At 37.3% G+C, this 14,704-nt stretch overlaps 1 protein-coding gene across 1 annotated transcript; it reads right to left on the reverse strand.

Annotated features, from left to right (window-relative positions):
* Positions 1–896: 896 nt before the first annotated feature.
* On the reverse strand, positions 897–13,936 carry kctd7 (potassium channel tetramerization domain containing 7). The gene is made up of 4 exons (XM_067494267.1): positions 13,326–13,936; positions 11,261–11,430; positions 6,771–6,949; positions 897–3,649 (listed from the first exon to the last, which is right to left on the reverse strand). The coding sequence occupies exons 1-4, from the start codon at positions 13,638–13,640 to the stop codon at positions 3,273–3,275; spliced, it is 1,041 nt and encodes a 346-aa protein (XP_067350368.1). The 5' UTR covers positions 13,641–13,936; the 3' UTR covers positions 897–3,272.
* Between the last annotated feature and the right edge of the window lie 768 nt (positions 13,937–14,704).

Below are 14,704 nucleotides of genomic sequence, written 5' to 3' on the forward strand. Positions count from 1 at the left end.
AAATATAAGTTGGGGGGTGGCATGAACAATCAGAATCCAGGCAATCATCTTTAACAAATGTGGGCTAAGATAATAAAATAAAATCATTTTTCAAATTATGCTGCTGTAGAAATCTTGGTCATATAAACAATTTATGAAAACTTACTGGGTGATGACACTAGTCTGTGACATATTTTTTGCAGCATGTTTCATAGAAACAATGCACGAGGGTCATGGAGTTTTATTCACAAAGTTTGTGAATATCTGTTGAATGAATATGGTTAAAGTGGTGACAATATAAAGCATTCTGACGTTAGAAAAGTTACCTTGTTCACGTGATGTCATTTTAAAATTTCAAATTAATACAACTTGACTTTGTTACCCAATGTTGTTAATGATGGATAAACTTCAGATTATATGGGAATGGGGGTGAAAGGGCAATCAGAGCCCAGTGGACCGCAGAAAAATCCTTAGTCATTATGAGTCACTATATGGGAGCAGTCATTTTGAATCCACTCAGTAGGGACATTTCATTAAAAATCTAAAAAAATATCAACCAGCCTTACAAGAGTAACAATAGGATCACTTGAGTAAGATTCATCCTTTGGTGAAGATGATGGATGAAGGAATTCTTTGCTATTTTGAATATCTTTGTTTAGTTCAAATTATTGCAATTATGTTTATCGCTTATAGCTCTGTTTGAGCTACATGATTTATACAGTGGCTTTTGCAGTTTTTAAAGAGCTTTTGAGCTGCTTTTTACAGTACTTTGAATTTGTGAAGTCAGTCGTAGCACGTAGTCTGTGAACTTGCAGCCACACAGCTGCCCCTCACATTTAGCATGTTACTCGTGTATGACATTGTGTATTTTTTTCAATCAGTACCTCTGCACACTTTCATAATAAGGAAGGGAAACATTTTACATTAAATGTATTTTTAATTTTATCAGAAATAAAAACAAGATACTGCTTTTTCACTACACACAAACTAAATCCAAAGACTAAGTGTAGCTTCCTAGAAGCTAACAGAAACAAATAGAACATTCCTGAAAAATGCAAAGATTACAGTGAAAATTAAGATTTGTAGTGCTCCAAAGGAAGAATGTAGCATCTCTCCAGCATTCTCTATAAATAATACATTTACAAAATAATAAAATATTAGCTTACTTAGTGAAGATTTACTGATGCTGCTACTTTCTGTAACGGATGCTGCTGCTTTCTGTATAGTTGAAAAATATCTTAGTTACAACAACTAGTATTGTCAAGCAAAGTGGAAGCTCCCTGTTAGCTTGGCTTTGATGCTATGTCGCAGCTTGGATAATTTTGATAAAATGATAAAATGCTGATAAAATGGAAGTTTACATTAAGTGACTACCGAAGTTGTTATATTTAAGGTCTTTATGTGCACGACAATAACAAGTGTTACATTTTCCAGTTAGACTGTATCACTATGACATTACTGTACCATTCTGCACTGGTTTCTGAAAAATATAGCTCCTTCAACATTGACAGACATGACAATGACAAAATGGATACCACTCAATCATTCCCAGGTCTTGAAAAACAGACTCCTAAAAAGGTTGCATAATTAAAATATACTGTTTTTTTTAAAACATAACAGTTGATCTGTATTCCAAAACAAAGCTTAGTGCTAAAAATATGATGTCACTATACTTACATTACTTACAATATTCAATCTAGTCAAGATAAATTCTCTCAATGTTAGTTCTACAAATGTGGTCAGACAGTTTTGATCCTTAAATATCATTTAGGGCAAAGCTACAGTTACACTGATAAGTTATGGATTAATGAGTGTAGCCAATAATTATAAATAATGACAATAAATAATTAGAATATCACCGTACATTGAGCTCTGCTGCCGATGCAAAAAAAAAAAAAAAGAAGAGCAGCTTCTCAGCAGTGGCTTCAATACTTCGTCTGCATCTACCCTGGTACAGCCACAGTGCTGCTACGTGGATCCAAAGAGGCGTTGGTAAACCTTGTACTCCAAAAGAGAGTCACTGTAGTTACAGCAACTTCTACCACTTTGGATGAATTTGGCCCTTCAAGCAGGATTAAGTCACCATTGAAAGATAAGAAAATCTAGTCTTTATCTGGCAAATGGAAACTTGAAAGTAAATGCAAAAATGTGCACCAAAATTTGGGAGCTACTCTCAACCATAGGTTGGTGTGGTCAGATAATCACCGGTTCCTAGGTTCCTGGTTCCTAAACTAAACACTTAACATAAAGTAATTTATTACATTTTAAGCTAGGCAGGCTTATTGTGAGTCTTTTTCAGTGATCATGCTGCACAGAATATGTCCATATGTATTTAATTTGAGCATTCTAGTTCCAAAGCAAACAAATCGCTGCTAACCTGGTGACATCTTTCCTACAATGTCTGTGCAATAAAATCGTGCTAGGTTCACAGAGCTATGGCTTTAGCAAAGCCTTTTCACTCTCTTTAACATTTTGTAACTATAGTGACTGTGAAATGGACTGTGTACAACGAGTACTACAAGAAGGTGTCTGATCACATGAGCAGTGCTGCCCCTAAACACAAGCATTGGAAACAATGACAGAGAAAATAAAACATGAACTTGAACTGAACGTGTCACCATTTGAAGGTCAATAGATGTATAAATGGTGACTTAATTACAGCTGGACAGTTGAACGTTTTAAGTCTGTTTCTTCTCTGCTGTGAATGAAGACGTGTGCTCTGTTGCACCTGTAACCAAATGCATCCCCAGGGTGCACTTGTACATCTGTACTACAGGTCAGCAAAAACGGGATTTTCATGGGGTGTTACTCTTTAAGGTAATCCTAAGGTAGTCATAATGATTTCACTAAAGACAGTTTACTCCAAGCCAAAATTAAAACAACAGTCATGCCACCCGAAGCCCTTCGTGAAGGTTATAATCTTCAGATTTTGAAAAAATCAGAAAGATTTTAAAAAGGTGCTGATCTTGTCATTTTGGAAGATGGGTTGTGTTGCAGTTGAGCTTTATTTTGTGGTTCAGACAGGTGTTGCTATTACTTTGACCATCGCACTGATGTCAAAGACATTGAACACCAATCCGTATAATGGCAAACAGGAAATAAAAAAATATTATGGGCAAACAAACCCAGAATACTTTTGCTGGAGCAGGATTTAAAGGGTCACATATCAAGACACCAGCAGAAAATATTGGCAACTCCAATGCACAAACCAATATTGGCCAAGTTATAATAAAAATGCAACAACCATCCTTTTGGTTTTTGGTCCAATCAGCCACAAGTGTCTCCCTGCAGCGTCACCACCACGTGATCTTAAACTCATAGATGGGCCTTTTGCAGTAGTAATGGTTGATAAGGTGCTTGTCACAGACACCAATGCACTGCTGCTCGGCAGCAATGCCCCGCTCGGCCAGGTCACTGACAATGCAGTGCAGCAAGTCATAAACATCTGCCACTGCCTCCCAAGGTCCGAAGGAAACATCCACCTCGCAGTGGTGTTCAAAGAGTTTGGCTTCACTGTCGGAGCGTTCAAAGCGCAGGGAGTTAAAAAGAGGACGCTCATATGGTGTGATGGGCATCTCCTCCTTGTAGACACAGATCTTCAGCTTGGCAAACCTTGCCTTTTTCTGCATGGCCCTGAGTTTGGCAATCTCCACAATACGTTCCAGATTGTCTGTAATGAAAACAGTTACTTCTATCAATGCATACTCAAAAATAATACTCGAAATGTAAAAACTTGTCTTAAAGGATGCAGCAGTTTCAGTTGTCCAGTTGTGTCTTTTGGGATCCCATGTGCTGCAGTCAGACTATGAGACTATGTATAGAAATCAATAAATTGATTTTTATACAATTCATTTATCAAGAATTTTATTGAGTGTAATTTAATATGTCATGAGTTCCTTCACCAGCCACAAAATTAAGTAATTATTATCACTGGAGAGAAATCAGTCTGTATTCCTTTTACTTGAAATAAAAATCTATAAAATGTGTGAAATAATTTCTAAGCTGAAGAACAAAACTGTGTGTGTACTACAGAATATATGCATGTATTTATGGTCAGTCCACAGCCGCTGCAGATCTTGGCTTAAATAGATTCATGTTAAAGAAATGAAACAGCCCACCTCACAGGGGACCAATCGTGTGCGGTTACTAAACTTAACAAAAGTTTGTTGCTATAGTAGTTTGATAAGCTTAAAGTAATATGCATTGACGGCACACAATTCATTATGTCTGGGTTTCTCTAAGTCAACGTCTCTGCAGCTCATTAGTGTCAGGAGTCAACCTGTGCCAGGGAGAAAAATCGTTGAGCTGCCACTCAAACCTGTTTTTGGCTTCTCAGCAAACAAGATCTCAATTTCATCTTTGAGTCTGAGCTATTTTTAACCACTAAAATGCTGAAAGCTAAGGTTTATATAGAAACCCCCATAACATGGACTTTTTCAACATCCTTGGTCCCTCTTTAAAATTTGCTACCTTTGTATCCCAACAGGGGATCTAAAGGATATCTGTGGCTCAATCTAGCCTTATTTTTAACATAACTGAGTGAGCTGTGTTAAACTGAATGTCATGATAAAGCTAACGGCAACTGACACACAAATTATCCAGGTGGCACTTGAACAAATGAATTAATGTTCTCTACATGTGACGATGTTATTTCATTTTGAAGGCTTAGTTGAAGTCAGTCATGTACAGTTGGATGCAAAAGTTTGGATCAGTTTATATTGAAATGTCAAAAACATTACAAAAGATTAATTTCAGGTAAATTCTGTATTTGTTTATCAAGTTGGATGCAATCTTAAGTTTTTAATAATTTACTTATTTTATTTTGTTACTTCTGATGATGATAGAACATTTATACTAGCTGAATGTGTATTATGGATCCAGTATGTTAGGTTTAGTGTTAAGTTTGCATCTCCTGACATTAAAATGACACGACATGCCAGCGGCAGCAGATGTCAACCTCTGTAGTCAGATGTAATTCAAGGTAAATTTCTATCTTTGCAATTAGTAGTCCTATAATGTATGTGCTGTTTCCAGTATGGATCCTGTTGTAGTTACAAGGTTTTCCAACTGTCAGCGAGAGGCATGGTGTCAAAATGTTGTTATTGTAGTTTTGATCACTGATTTGGCCTGAACTCTTATTCAGTAAGTAGCAGCAGCAGTGGCACAGCATGTGGAGGCACTTTAGCACCTTTTTAAAACTGAAAACAACATTTGCTATTTGCATCAACTTCAAACTGCTTTGCATAGCGCAGTCAAATCTGAGCAAATATAATACACATATTTAAAAAAATACAGACAAAACTTTATCAAGATGTATTCATTATTATTTTTTATTATGATCTTTACTTGTTATTATTTATTTAATTCATTATTAATTCTTTACAGTAATATACAGTGATGGCCAAAAACATCGCCACCCTTGCGATTCTTTCAGAAAATGCAACTCTTCTCTCAGAAAATTGTTGCAGTTGCAAATGCTATAGTATTCACTTTATATATTGTATTACATATTCACATATGTGATACAATTTTACACAGATCCCCAAAAAATGCACTTAACAAAATTATTGGCAGCCCTAACTTAATATTTGGTAGCACCTCCTTTGGAAGAAATAACTGAAATGAATCGCCTCCTGTGACCATGAATCATTTTCTTACACCTCTGTACTGGAATTCTTCTTTTGCAAACTGCTCCAGGTCTTTCAGATTTGAAGGATGTCTTCTCCCAACTGCTGTTTTGAGCTCTCTCAACACGTGTCCTATAGGATTCAGATCTGGACTCATTGTTGGCCATTAGAGAACTCTTCAGTGCTTTGTCAGGGTGCAAAGCAGACACTGTTGCACCCTGTGACTGCAGATCAGCTTGAATTCATTTGGAAGTTATTTAGGGTCCTCTTGAGATGGACTTGTAGCCTTGAGATTGTCCATGTTTTTCCACTATTTTTTCTCTCAAATCCAAAGAAACCTCTTTACACTTCTTTCTTTTCTCCATGCTCAGTGTGACACTCAACACAAAGGTTTTTTTTTTAACTGGTTGCAAGTGTGATTACTATATTGCCGACAGCTGTTACTTGCCACAGGTGTGTCTAAATACAAATTACAGGAGCATCACATGCTTGAAAACCAATTATTTCTTACAAGTTTGACAGGTGTCCATTTTTGAGTTCTGTGAGAAGCTTTATCAAGTTTGACTTTTCTTGTCTGTTTTTTGTGTTTTTGCAGTGCAAACAAAAACAGTAAGCATGTAAATACCAAACATTTGCAATTTTCTGAGAGAAGGGTTGCAGTTTCTGACAAAATTGCAAGGGTGCCGATATTTTTGGTCATGACAGTATGTGTATTTGAGGGTACAATGCGAAGAAAAAAGGCTACTAGCTAATTCAGTATATGTAATGGTGCTTATTTGCCCAAATGGATGAAACTTTGAAGCTTATGTCAAAGATTTAGATTAAACAGCTAGATTGTTTTTTTAATATATATATATATATATATATATGTATATGTGTGTGTGTGTGTATATATATATATATATATATATATATATATATATATATATATATATATATATATACACACACACACACACACATATATACATATATACATATATATACACACACACACACATATATATACATATATACACACACACACACATATATATATATATATACATACACACACATATATACACACACACACACACACACACACACACACACACACACACACACACACACACATTAACAGCTATGCCATGTCAGTGAGCAAGGGACACAGAATCAAGCTACCTTTGTAGTAGGGCAGCAGATCGAGGAAAGCTTGCCGAACCCTCTCCCCTGTGAGAGGCTGAATATCCTCCAGGCTGTCCAGCAGTGGGCCAATGGAGTAGAACTGAGCCTCTTTGTGCACTGCTCTCACTCGTTCCCTCTGAGGAAGCTCACCTTCTCTGAGAAAGTTCAGGATGTCCCTTTGGATGAAAACAATGTGACTAGGACACAAAATGACATGTCGGATAAATCCTGATAAAATCTTCACGATGATTTGAAAAAACTGGACACACAACTTGTAACGATAACCTACTCATCACTGGTACATCAAAAACCATTAATGGGACCATTAATTTGTATTAGTTTCTGGTAATCAGATGCAAACACACTCTTTTACCTAAGTAATGGGATTTGACACATTTCCCTCTACAGATCTTTAATCCAGTTGTTGTTTTATGTTAATCCTGCTATTTTTATATTAATACTAATATTATATTAATGCCTACAAACTGTACCTAATACCGTGGCTGCTCAAAAGTCTTCAGGCACCTCTGGATTGTGTTATTTTTTTTTATTTATTAATTTATTTTTATTAGAATGAGAAAATATAGGAAATGTGTTAGAGCATTGAGCTGGGATGCAGTAGGCCATGGGATTGAATCCAACCCGCCAGGTGTGGCCCTGCCCAGCAATCAAGGGTGCCGGTCCCAAGCCCGGATAAAATGGGAATGGTTGCAGCAGGAAGGGTATCCGGTGTACAAGCTTCATGCCAAAGCAATCAAATCCTGCACAGCGGAACATGCTGACAGCCCCTGATCTTTTTTGATGTATACAGTATTCATTACAAAAAACAGCTTGTTTAGGCTAAAAAAACAAGAATTTAGTTGGACCTCCCAGTGCACTTAGTAGGTCTTGGACTTTCTAGGGGACAAACTATGAGTTAAGACCTAGAAACCTTCGAAATCGTTGCTCAATTTTTTATTTGAGAGATCAGAGGATGCTGAGAACAGAAACCATTATTTTAGAAGGGGCAAGAAGGTTGAGATTTGTAAAAGCTCACAGAGACTGAAGATCATTCCAAAAGAGTGTTAAGAAGTGAGGAATTAAAGTTTGACAATTTCAGATTCAATCCCCAACAATGTGTAAGAAGAATTAGAGAGAAGTTAATAATGAGACAGCCTTTTCCAAAACATGGTGGAAGGTCTGTCACATTTTGGGGCTGCATTAATGCCACTCACTTTTTTAATATTGTCAGAATCGATAGGATCTTGAATGCTTAACAGTACAGACAGGTTTTTAATTCATTATGCTATTCTTCCTGGAAGGCATCTAATTGGGAATAGTTTTATTTTTCACTATGACAATGATCCTAAGCTAACTGCTAATGCAGTGGGGAAAAAACAGCAGATGAAATGCAGTCACTTAGTCACTTACTGGCCTGCAGAGTCCAGACAGTAAATATCACAGAGGCAGTATGGGATCATCAGAACAGAGAATGACATAAATGAGAGCCTAGGTCTGAAGAACTCTAGGAGCCTGGTATAATACAACTCCAATTCCCAAAAAGTTGGCAAGATGTGTAAAACGTAAATATAACAGAATAACAGAATGCAAATGATTTGCAAACTCAACAACCTATATTTTATTCACAATAGAACATAAACAACATTTCAAATGTTGAACTGAGATATTTTTTCCATTTCATGGAAAATATTATCTCATTTTGAATTTGATGTCAGCAACACATCACAAAAAAGTTGGACTAGGGCAACGAAAGGCTGGAAAAATAATTACCACAAATAAAAAACAAATGGAGGAGTATTCAAAACTGGACTGGCATGATCTTTGGGACCTCAGGCAGCACTACATTAAAGATAAGTTTGATTCGCTACTTGATATTACTGCCTGGGCTGGAAGGAACTGTGATTTCTTGCAGGAACACTTCCAGAAATCACTGTCTGTGAACATGGTTCGCCGTGTAATCCACAAGTGTAAGTTAAAGCTGTATCATGCAAAGAAGCATGATATTTGTGAACACAGTCCAAAAACTCTGCCGTGTTCTCTGGGCCAAACTCATTTAAAAGGGTTCTACGCAAAATGCAAATCTGTTCTGTGGTCAGATGAATCAAAATTGTTATTTTTTTGGGGAAACCATGGAGACCCTGTTCTGCAGACTAAAGGGGAAAGGGAACATCAAGCTTGTTTATCAGTAGACAGCCTGCAGCTCCGATGCTATGGGGATGCATTAGTTCCTATGGTGTGAGCAGCTTGTACATGTGGAAAAGCAGCACCAACTCTGAAAAGTACATAGAGGTTTTAGAGCGACATATGCTCCCATCCAGACAATGTCTCTTTCAGGGAAGACCTTGCACAGTTCACCAAGACAATGCTAAACCACATACTGCATCCATCATAACAGCATGGCATCACATTGATTTGCATTGTGATTTTATTTATGTTTCACAGATCTTACCAACTTTTTTGGAATTGGGGTTGTATACCAGAAATATATTTAAGAAGACTTCGTAAAAAAATATTGCTCGTAGTTCACCTTGTGCTAACAACTGAGTTTTGCCTGTACAGTAGAAGCCACATTGTTCTGGAAAATTAGTTTTTTTTATATTGTGTAGATTAGTAGTATTTTGTATTTTTTGGTTAACAGAGCTAGAAATAAATATGGATTGTCATTGCAACCTTGCCCATACAGCAAAGCAGACCTAAGAAGTTTAAAAAGTACTGTATATATTTAAGACAACCTATTTTGAATCTGGGGACGGCAGTGGCTCAGTTGGTAGAGTGGCCGTCCACCAACCATAGGGTAGGACTCTTGCTCCAGGCTCTCCCCAACCACATGTCAAAATGTCCCTGGGCAAGACATTGAAGACCAAAACCACCCCAGCCGTGCATTGCCGGTCACAAGCCTGGGTTGTGTGAGGAAGGGCAGTCGGTGTAAAAAAAGACGTAAAAAATATGAATAAATTCTCTATTTGAATCTCCCCTGTATTGCATCGGTTTCTGGTGATTCTGCTTCTCTGTAACAGAACCTGGCAGGTTTGTGAACACAGAGGATAAAATTAATACGGAATATATACAGACAAAAGGGATGAAAACAGCCCCAGAAACAAAATTAAAAGGCTCCTTGTGAGTGTTGTAAAACTGCAGTGAGTCCACATACTCTAGATCTTTTATTACGTAATGTAGTTACACATCTACTGGACCATCTTGCATTTTGCTAGGTCCATGTGTTTAAATATTTAATACACACCTCTTTACAGACACACACGGGGGCATTCATATGGAAAACACCATACCCCTGCTTGTTATCACATTCATATTTTAAACAATTTGCTTTTCCATTTTAGTGATGCTGTTGATTTAGGTGGCTCTGGAGATGTTGGTCCACTTTGGTCCAGACTGATCTTAATAAATTTTGTACACTACAGTAACCAGGAATTAATCTCATTGTCTTCAATGTAAGTTTTCAGTTTTAATTTACCACCACCATAATGTTGACATTTTTAGGTGAGACATTTGTCTCAACCACTGATGGATGGATGGATTCATGATCTCAAAAAGTATTTACTGTCCTCTGGGAGGCGCTAGTCTTCACTGTCTATTGTTTCCACCTGCCCGTAATGTCCTTACTGATAAAAACTTCTACTGACTAGTTGCATGGATGTTTAAGCAAAGTACACTATTTGTTTTGTCAGTTTCAGCCTCCTATAACAAATAACTATCATGTTATCATGATTTAGATGCAAATTCTAAAATAATTCTTAACAATTTCAGCGAATTTACAATTTCATTTTTATTATCTATCACTGCACTGTTTATGTTAATCTATTTGTGTTGTAGACAGTCTGTTTTGCTCTGCACTAATTCAGACCAATAGCAATTGGAGACTGGTGTATTTCAATGGTGAATTCTTTACAGATCTCAGTAAAGTTTTGTTGACCTGTGATGACATTTACTGCACCAGGGAAAAGCAACACAATATTACAATATTACAATATTATGCGAGTCAATTTCTGCTGCCATTGGTCACAAATCCGCTACCTTTTACACTCCTTCACAATGTAGAGCGACAGCCATGTAAGTAAAGGCCAAAGGCATTACAACTGTTAAAATAAAGACAAGTTCACATATAAAAAAGTAGCAAGTTAGAGCAAATGCAGATGGCAAAGAGAAAGAAAGTTTTTACTGGATATCTAACAAATGTCTTTCAGCAGCTTTAAGCCCACTTTTAGATTGCATAGTTTAAAGTTTCTTTCTCAACTAAATGTTTGTCCTCCACAAAGTCGTGGTTGACTTTTACCCACTTTCTACCTTTGTGTGCAGTATATCCCCTCCCTCCTATAATTGTTTCTGTGATACTCATAATAAACTTTACTAAAGCTGGTTTACAAAAAAAAAAACATCTATATAACAACCAAAATAATCATTGTGATTCTAATGCTATTTTATATCTTAGGTTGATATTGAGTGTAGAACTCAGTCACAGTGTTACTCACCCAAAATATGTTCCATCCCGATCGATGAAGAAGCGTCCCTCTGAATCATGTGGAATGTAGTGACGCCCGCTGAACATGGCAGCTAACATGGAGTCCTCATATCGCCGCAGGGTCGACAAACGAGTGGTGAAGTACATTCCTCCAACATTCAGACAGATAACCTCAGGAAACTTAAGATAAGAATTTAAATAAAATGGATAAATAAGAAGACTAACAGTTTCGAACCCTGATGATAATTTATGAAAACCAGCAATTTATTTCAGTTAGCTTACAAAACCACACTATGGAGCCGAGAGAAATTAGAAATGTATGTCTACTGATTATTTATTTTGGGATATGAATTTTAGACTGGTTTATATTTAATACTTTATAGAGCTTTTCAACATTTCAGCATTTTTCAAATATTGAGAACTGTGGTGTTTAAATGTATTAAAGCTACAATATGTTAGTTAAGCTGGTGCTATGGTGAGAATCAAAATCATACCACTCATCTCCACCAGCCCCCCTTATCTCTGCTCCGCTACAATCTTCCACAGCCTTTTTTGGATTAGATAGTAGAGCAAACATTACTCAATAACTATTAGAAGCTTATATCACTGCACTGCTCCTAAATATATTTTAAAAGACAAATTTGAACAGCTTACATACTGTACCTTTAGTTACTTAGCATTTTGGTTTTTACAGCTACAAACACTAGGAATTTATACAAACCAGCAACTGAAAAAGATACTATACATGACAAGCCAGTTCAATGTCGCTACATTTTCCAGTTGTTGTATTAAACAAAAATATATTTTTTAATAAGCCATTTATTTTTGCTTTAGGCCACAAGAGTCTGTTTAAAGGTTTAGACCATAATCATCAGAAACTTTCTCTCATACTATTTTTGCTAGTTTGTATTGACTGTATAGGCCTATTTTTTGGTGACCTTCTGAGTACAAAGTAGACTTGTATACTTAATATTTCAAGTGTATGTTACAGTATGTGGTGGTTACATACAGTCATTGATCTGTTAAGCTTGTTGGAAGAACCAATCCTTAATTTGAAGGGCTGCCAGGGAGGTGCTGCGTTCCCTCTCTGACTTAAACACAGACCTGCACCGAGGGCATTTATCAGTGGTTTTTGATGGTTTATAGTCCAACAGATTAATAGATTAAACAAGAAGAAGAAAAGGAGAAGAAGAACAAAGAAGTGGAAGAAAATCACTAGTTGCAGTCTTAGAATTTTATACAAATGTTGTTCATCCCTATTACATGATAGTGGTGTCCCAGCCCCATTATGTACTGAAATTGATAAAATAATTGCTGAGTAAGTTGTTGGTCGTTATTGGATTGCACTTGTTATCTCAGCAGAAAAAAAATTGAATGCCTATTTAACAGCTCTTTAGCTTATGGAGATGTGTTGAAAGTGAAAAGGTTTAAGGTGCTAAGTGTCCAATCGTGACCATGACTTGAAAGTCAGATCGCATAGTAAGAGGATTATTCTGCTGTAGCCATGTTTAGATTCATCAGAGAGCTGACAGACCAAGGAGGCCATGTCACATGACTTGTTTATTAATACAAGTCATGTGACAACTGCGAGCCAACCAAACCCAAACAACTGTCACCAAGATTTATCCGTTTGGATGTATATAACCTATTGCATGTACAGTTTTCATATGCAATGTTTAAATTATGTATACATTTTCTATATCTGCTGATTGATTACAGGTACAGTGCTAAACCATAAAAAATACCTGCATTAATAGCCATGTACACTAGCCATGGAGTGATGATTTCAGATGCAGAACTTCACAGTACCGTTATGTATATTTTTTTAGAAGAATTTTAGTTAATACTTTTTAATAGTTAGTTATATGGGAACTTAATAAGCTAGTCCATTTGACAGTGACTCAGATGTACTGGGTGTGTGTCCTCCTTTCTTTTACTTTTGTTAGGGATAGTTGTTATGTTCAGATGCCTACAAATATTATCCGACTTCATTTTGCTAGCTTGTGTATGTTTGTGGTTCATGTGGTGGTTTAACATATTTTTTTCCATGTAAACACTCCTGTACAGTGGCCTACCTCCTGCTCATGGGTGTTCAGAGGGGAGCGGAGCGGCTTGCTCAGGGTGAGATTCGGTGCGGGGGAGGCCGGCTTTCTGAAATCGTCCTCCGTGGAGTCCGAAGTGGACATGGCATCGCTTGGCTTCTCGGTGTCCCCTGCGGCCGAGAATACCACCATTACTCTGGGTAGCGGCAGCGTCCGTCTCTCCTGAATGAAGCGTCTCACCCGTGTAGTAGCAGCGGGCAGCGGACTGAAGGACAGCCCCTGCCGCTCCCTGCTCCCGCCATCAGAAGCGCTTGAGCCGCTCGAGCCACTCGAGCCATTCTGCTGCATGCGCGCGAGGGGCCAGCTTTTAGTACTAAGCAGTGGAGGATAGCACGAGCCACCGCGCGCGACTGTTAATAAAAGCAACACCGCCACTGCTGGGGCGGAGGGTGGGGCTGAAGTAGCTGCAGGAACACCCCGCTTTTAACCACAGCGACTGCGGAAGCAGGGATGTTCCGCCTGTTATAAAATGTTAAAAGCCATAGGAAGACGAAGATGCAGAGCATGTAATCATAAGTTTTAACAGTCCGGACTGGGCCTGTTCTAACTGTCCTACGTGACACCGTGATGTCTTACGTGCTGTGACGTGTAAATGTATGCCGTCATTACGTCCAATCGGGAAATTCTCTATTTCTCCAGTTTGTAGTAAGATCGTGGTCGGATTAATTTAGGTGTGGCCGGATGCAAACTTGTTGCTGGGCACCTATCGAAATATTTATTTTATTTATTTGCAATCAGAAACCATGGGGAAAAGATGTTTATATAAATTGCAGTTTGTATGATGCAGTTGCCTGCACAAAGACTGACCACAAGTGTCTTTTTTTTACTAAATGTGTACAGCTGAGTATGCAGCGGGTGCAAAATGACTTATTCGTATTGTTGACTTGTTATTACAAAAAGAATAAAAAGTATTTAAATTATATAATATTGTAGATATACAGTAGCTTTAAGGCAACATGTGCTTAAATTTGGTCTAATTGCATATGTCGTGCAATGCCTTGAGATCTGGGGGCAGCTATATTACAGACTATAAATACTATGGTAATATGCATTTTTATTGTTGTTGTTTTCTAAGTTTTGTAATCTCCGAAAACAAAATCAATTTGAATGTAATAAAGTGGGTCTCAGGGAATAATTGGGGCACTTTTTATACTTGCACAGAAGTGGCATTTATAGGAATAGCATTTACACTTAAATATGTGTCCTTATTTGAGCCCCGAATAAAGTTTAGCTGAAACTGGCTTCACAATAGTAAAAGGCATCCTACTGCTTCTGTGCATTAGTATTGTTAATATAATAATTGAATATACATTTTTAATCTGAGTTGCAAATATATTAACTTTGCTGATGCC

The sequence above is a fragment of the Channa argus genome, chromosome 24 (assembly GCF_033026475.1).
Source record: "Channa argus isolate prfri chromosome 24, Channa argus male v1.0, whole genome shotgun sequence".
In the NCBI taxonomy this organism is placed as follows: domain Eukaryota; kingdom Metazoa; phylum Chordata; class Actinopteri; order Anabantiformes; family Channidae; genus Channa; species Channa argus.

Excerpts from the sequence above, each read along its gene's own strand:
- kctd7 (XM_067494267.1), bottom strand. The coding sequence starts at position 13,640 with ATGCAGCAGAATGGCTCGAGTGGCTCGAGCGGCTCAAGCGCTTCTGAT. Across the intron at positions 11,431-13,325 it reads TGAACACCCATGAGCAGGAG|TTTCCTGAGGTTATCTGTCT; the intron begins GTAGGCCACTGT and ends TCTTATCTTAAG. Across the intron at positions 6,950-11,260 it reads CGGGATGGAACATATTTTGG|GGACATCCTGAACTTTCTCA; the intron begins GTGAGTAACACT and ends TTTCATCCAAAG.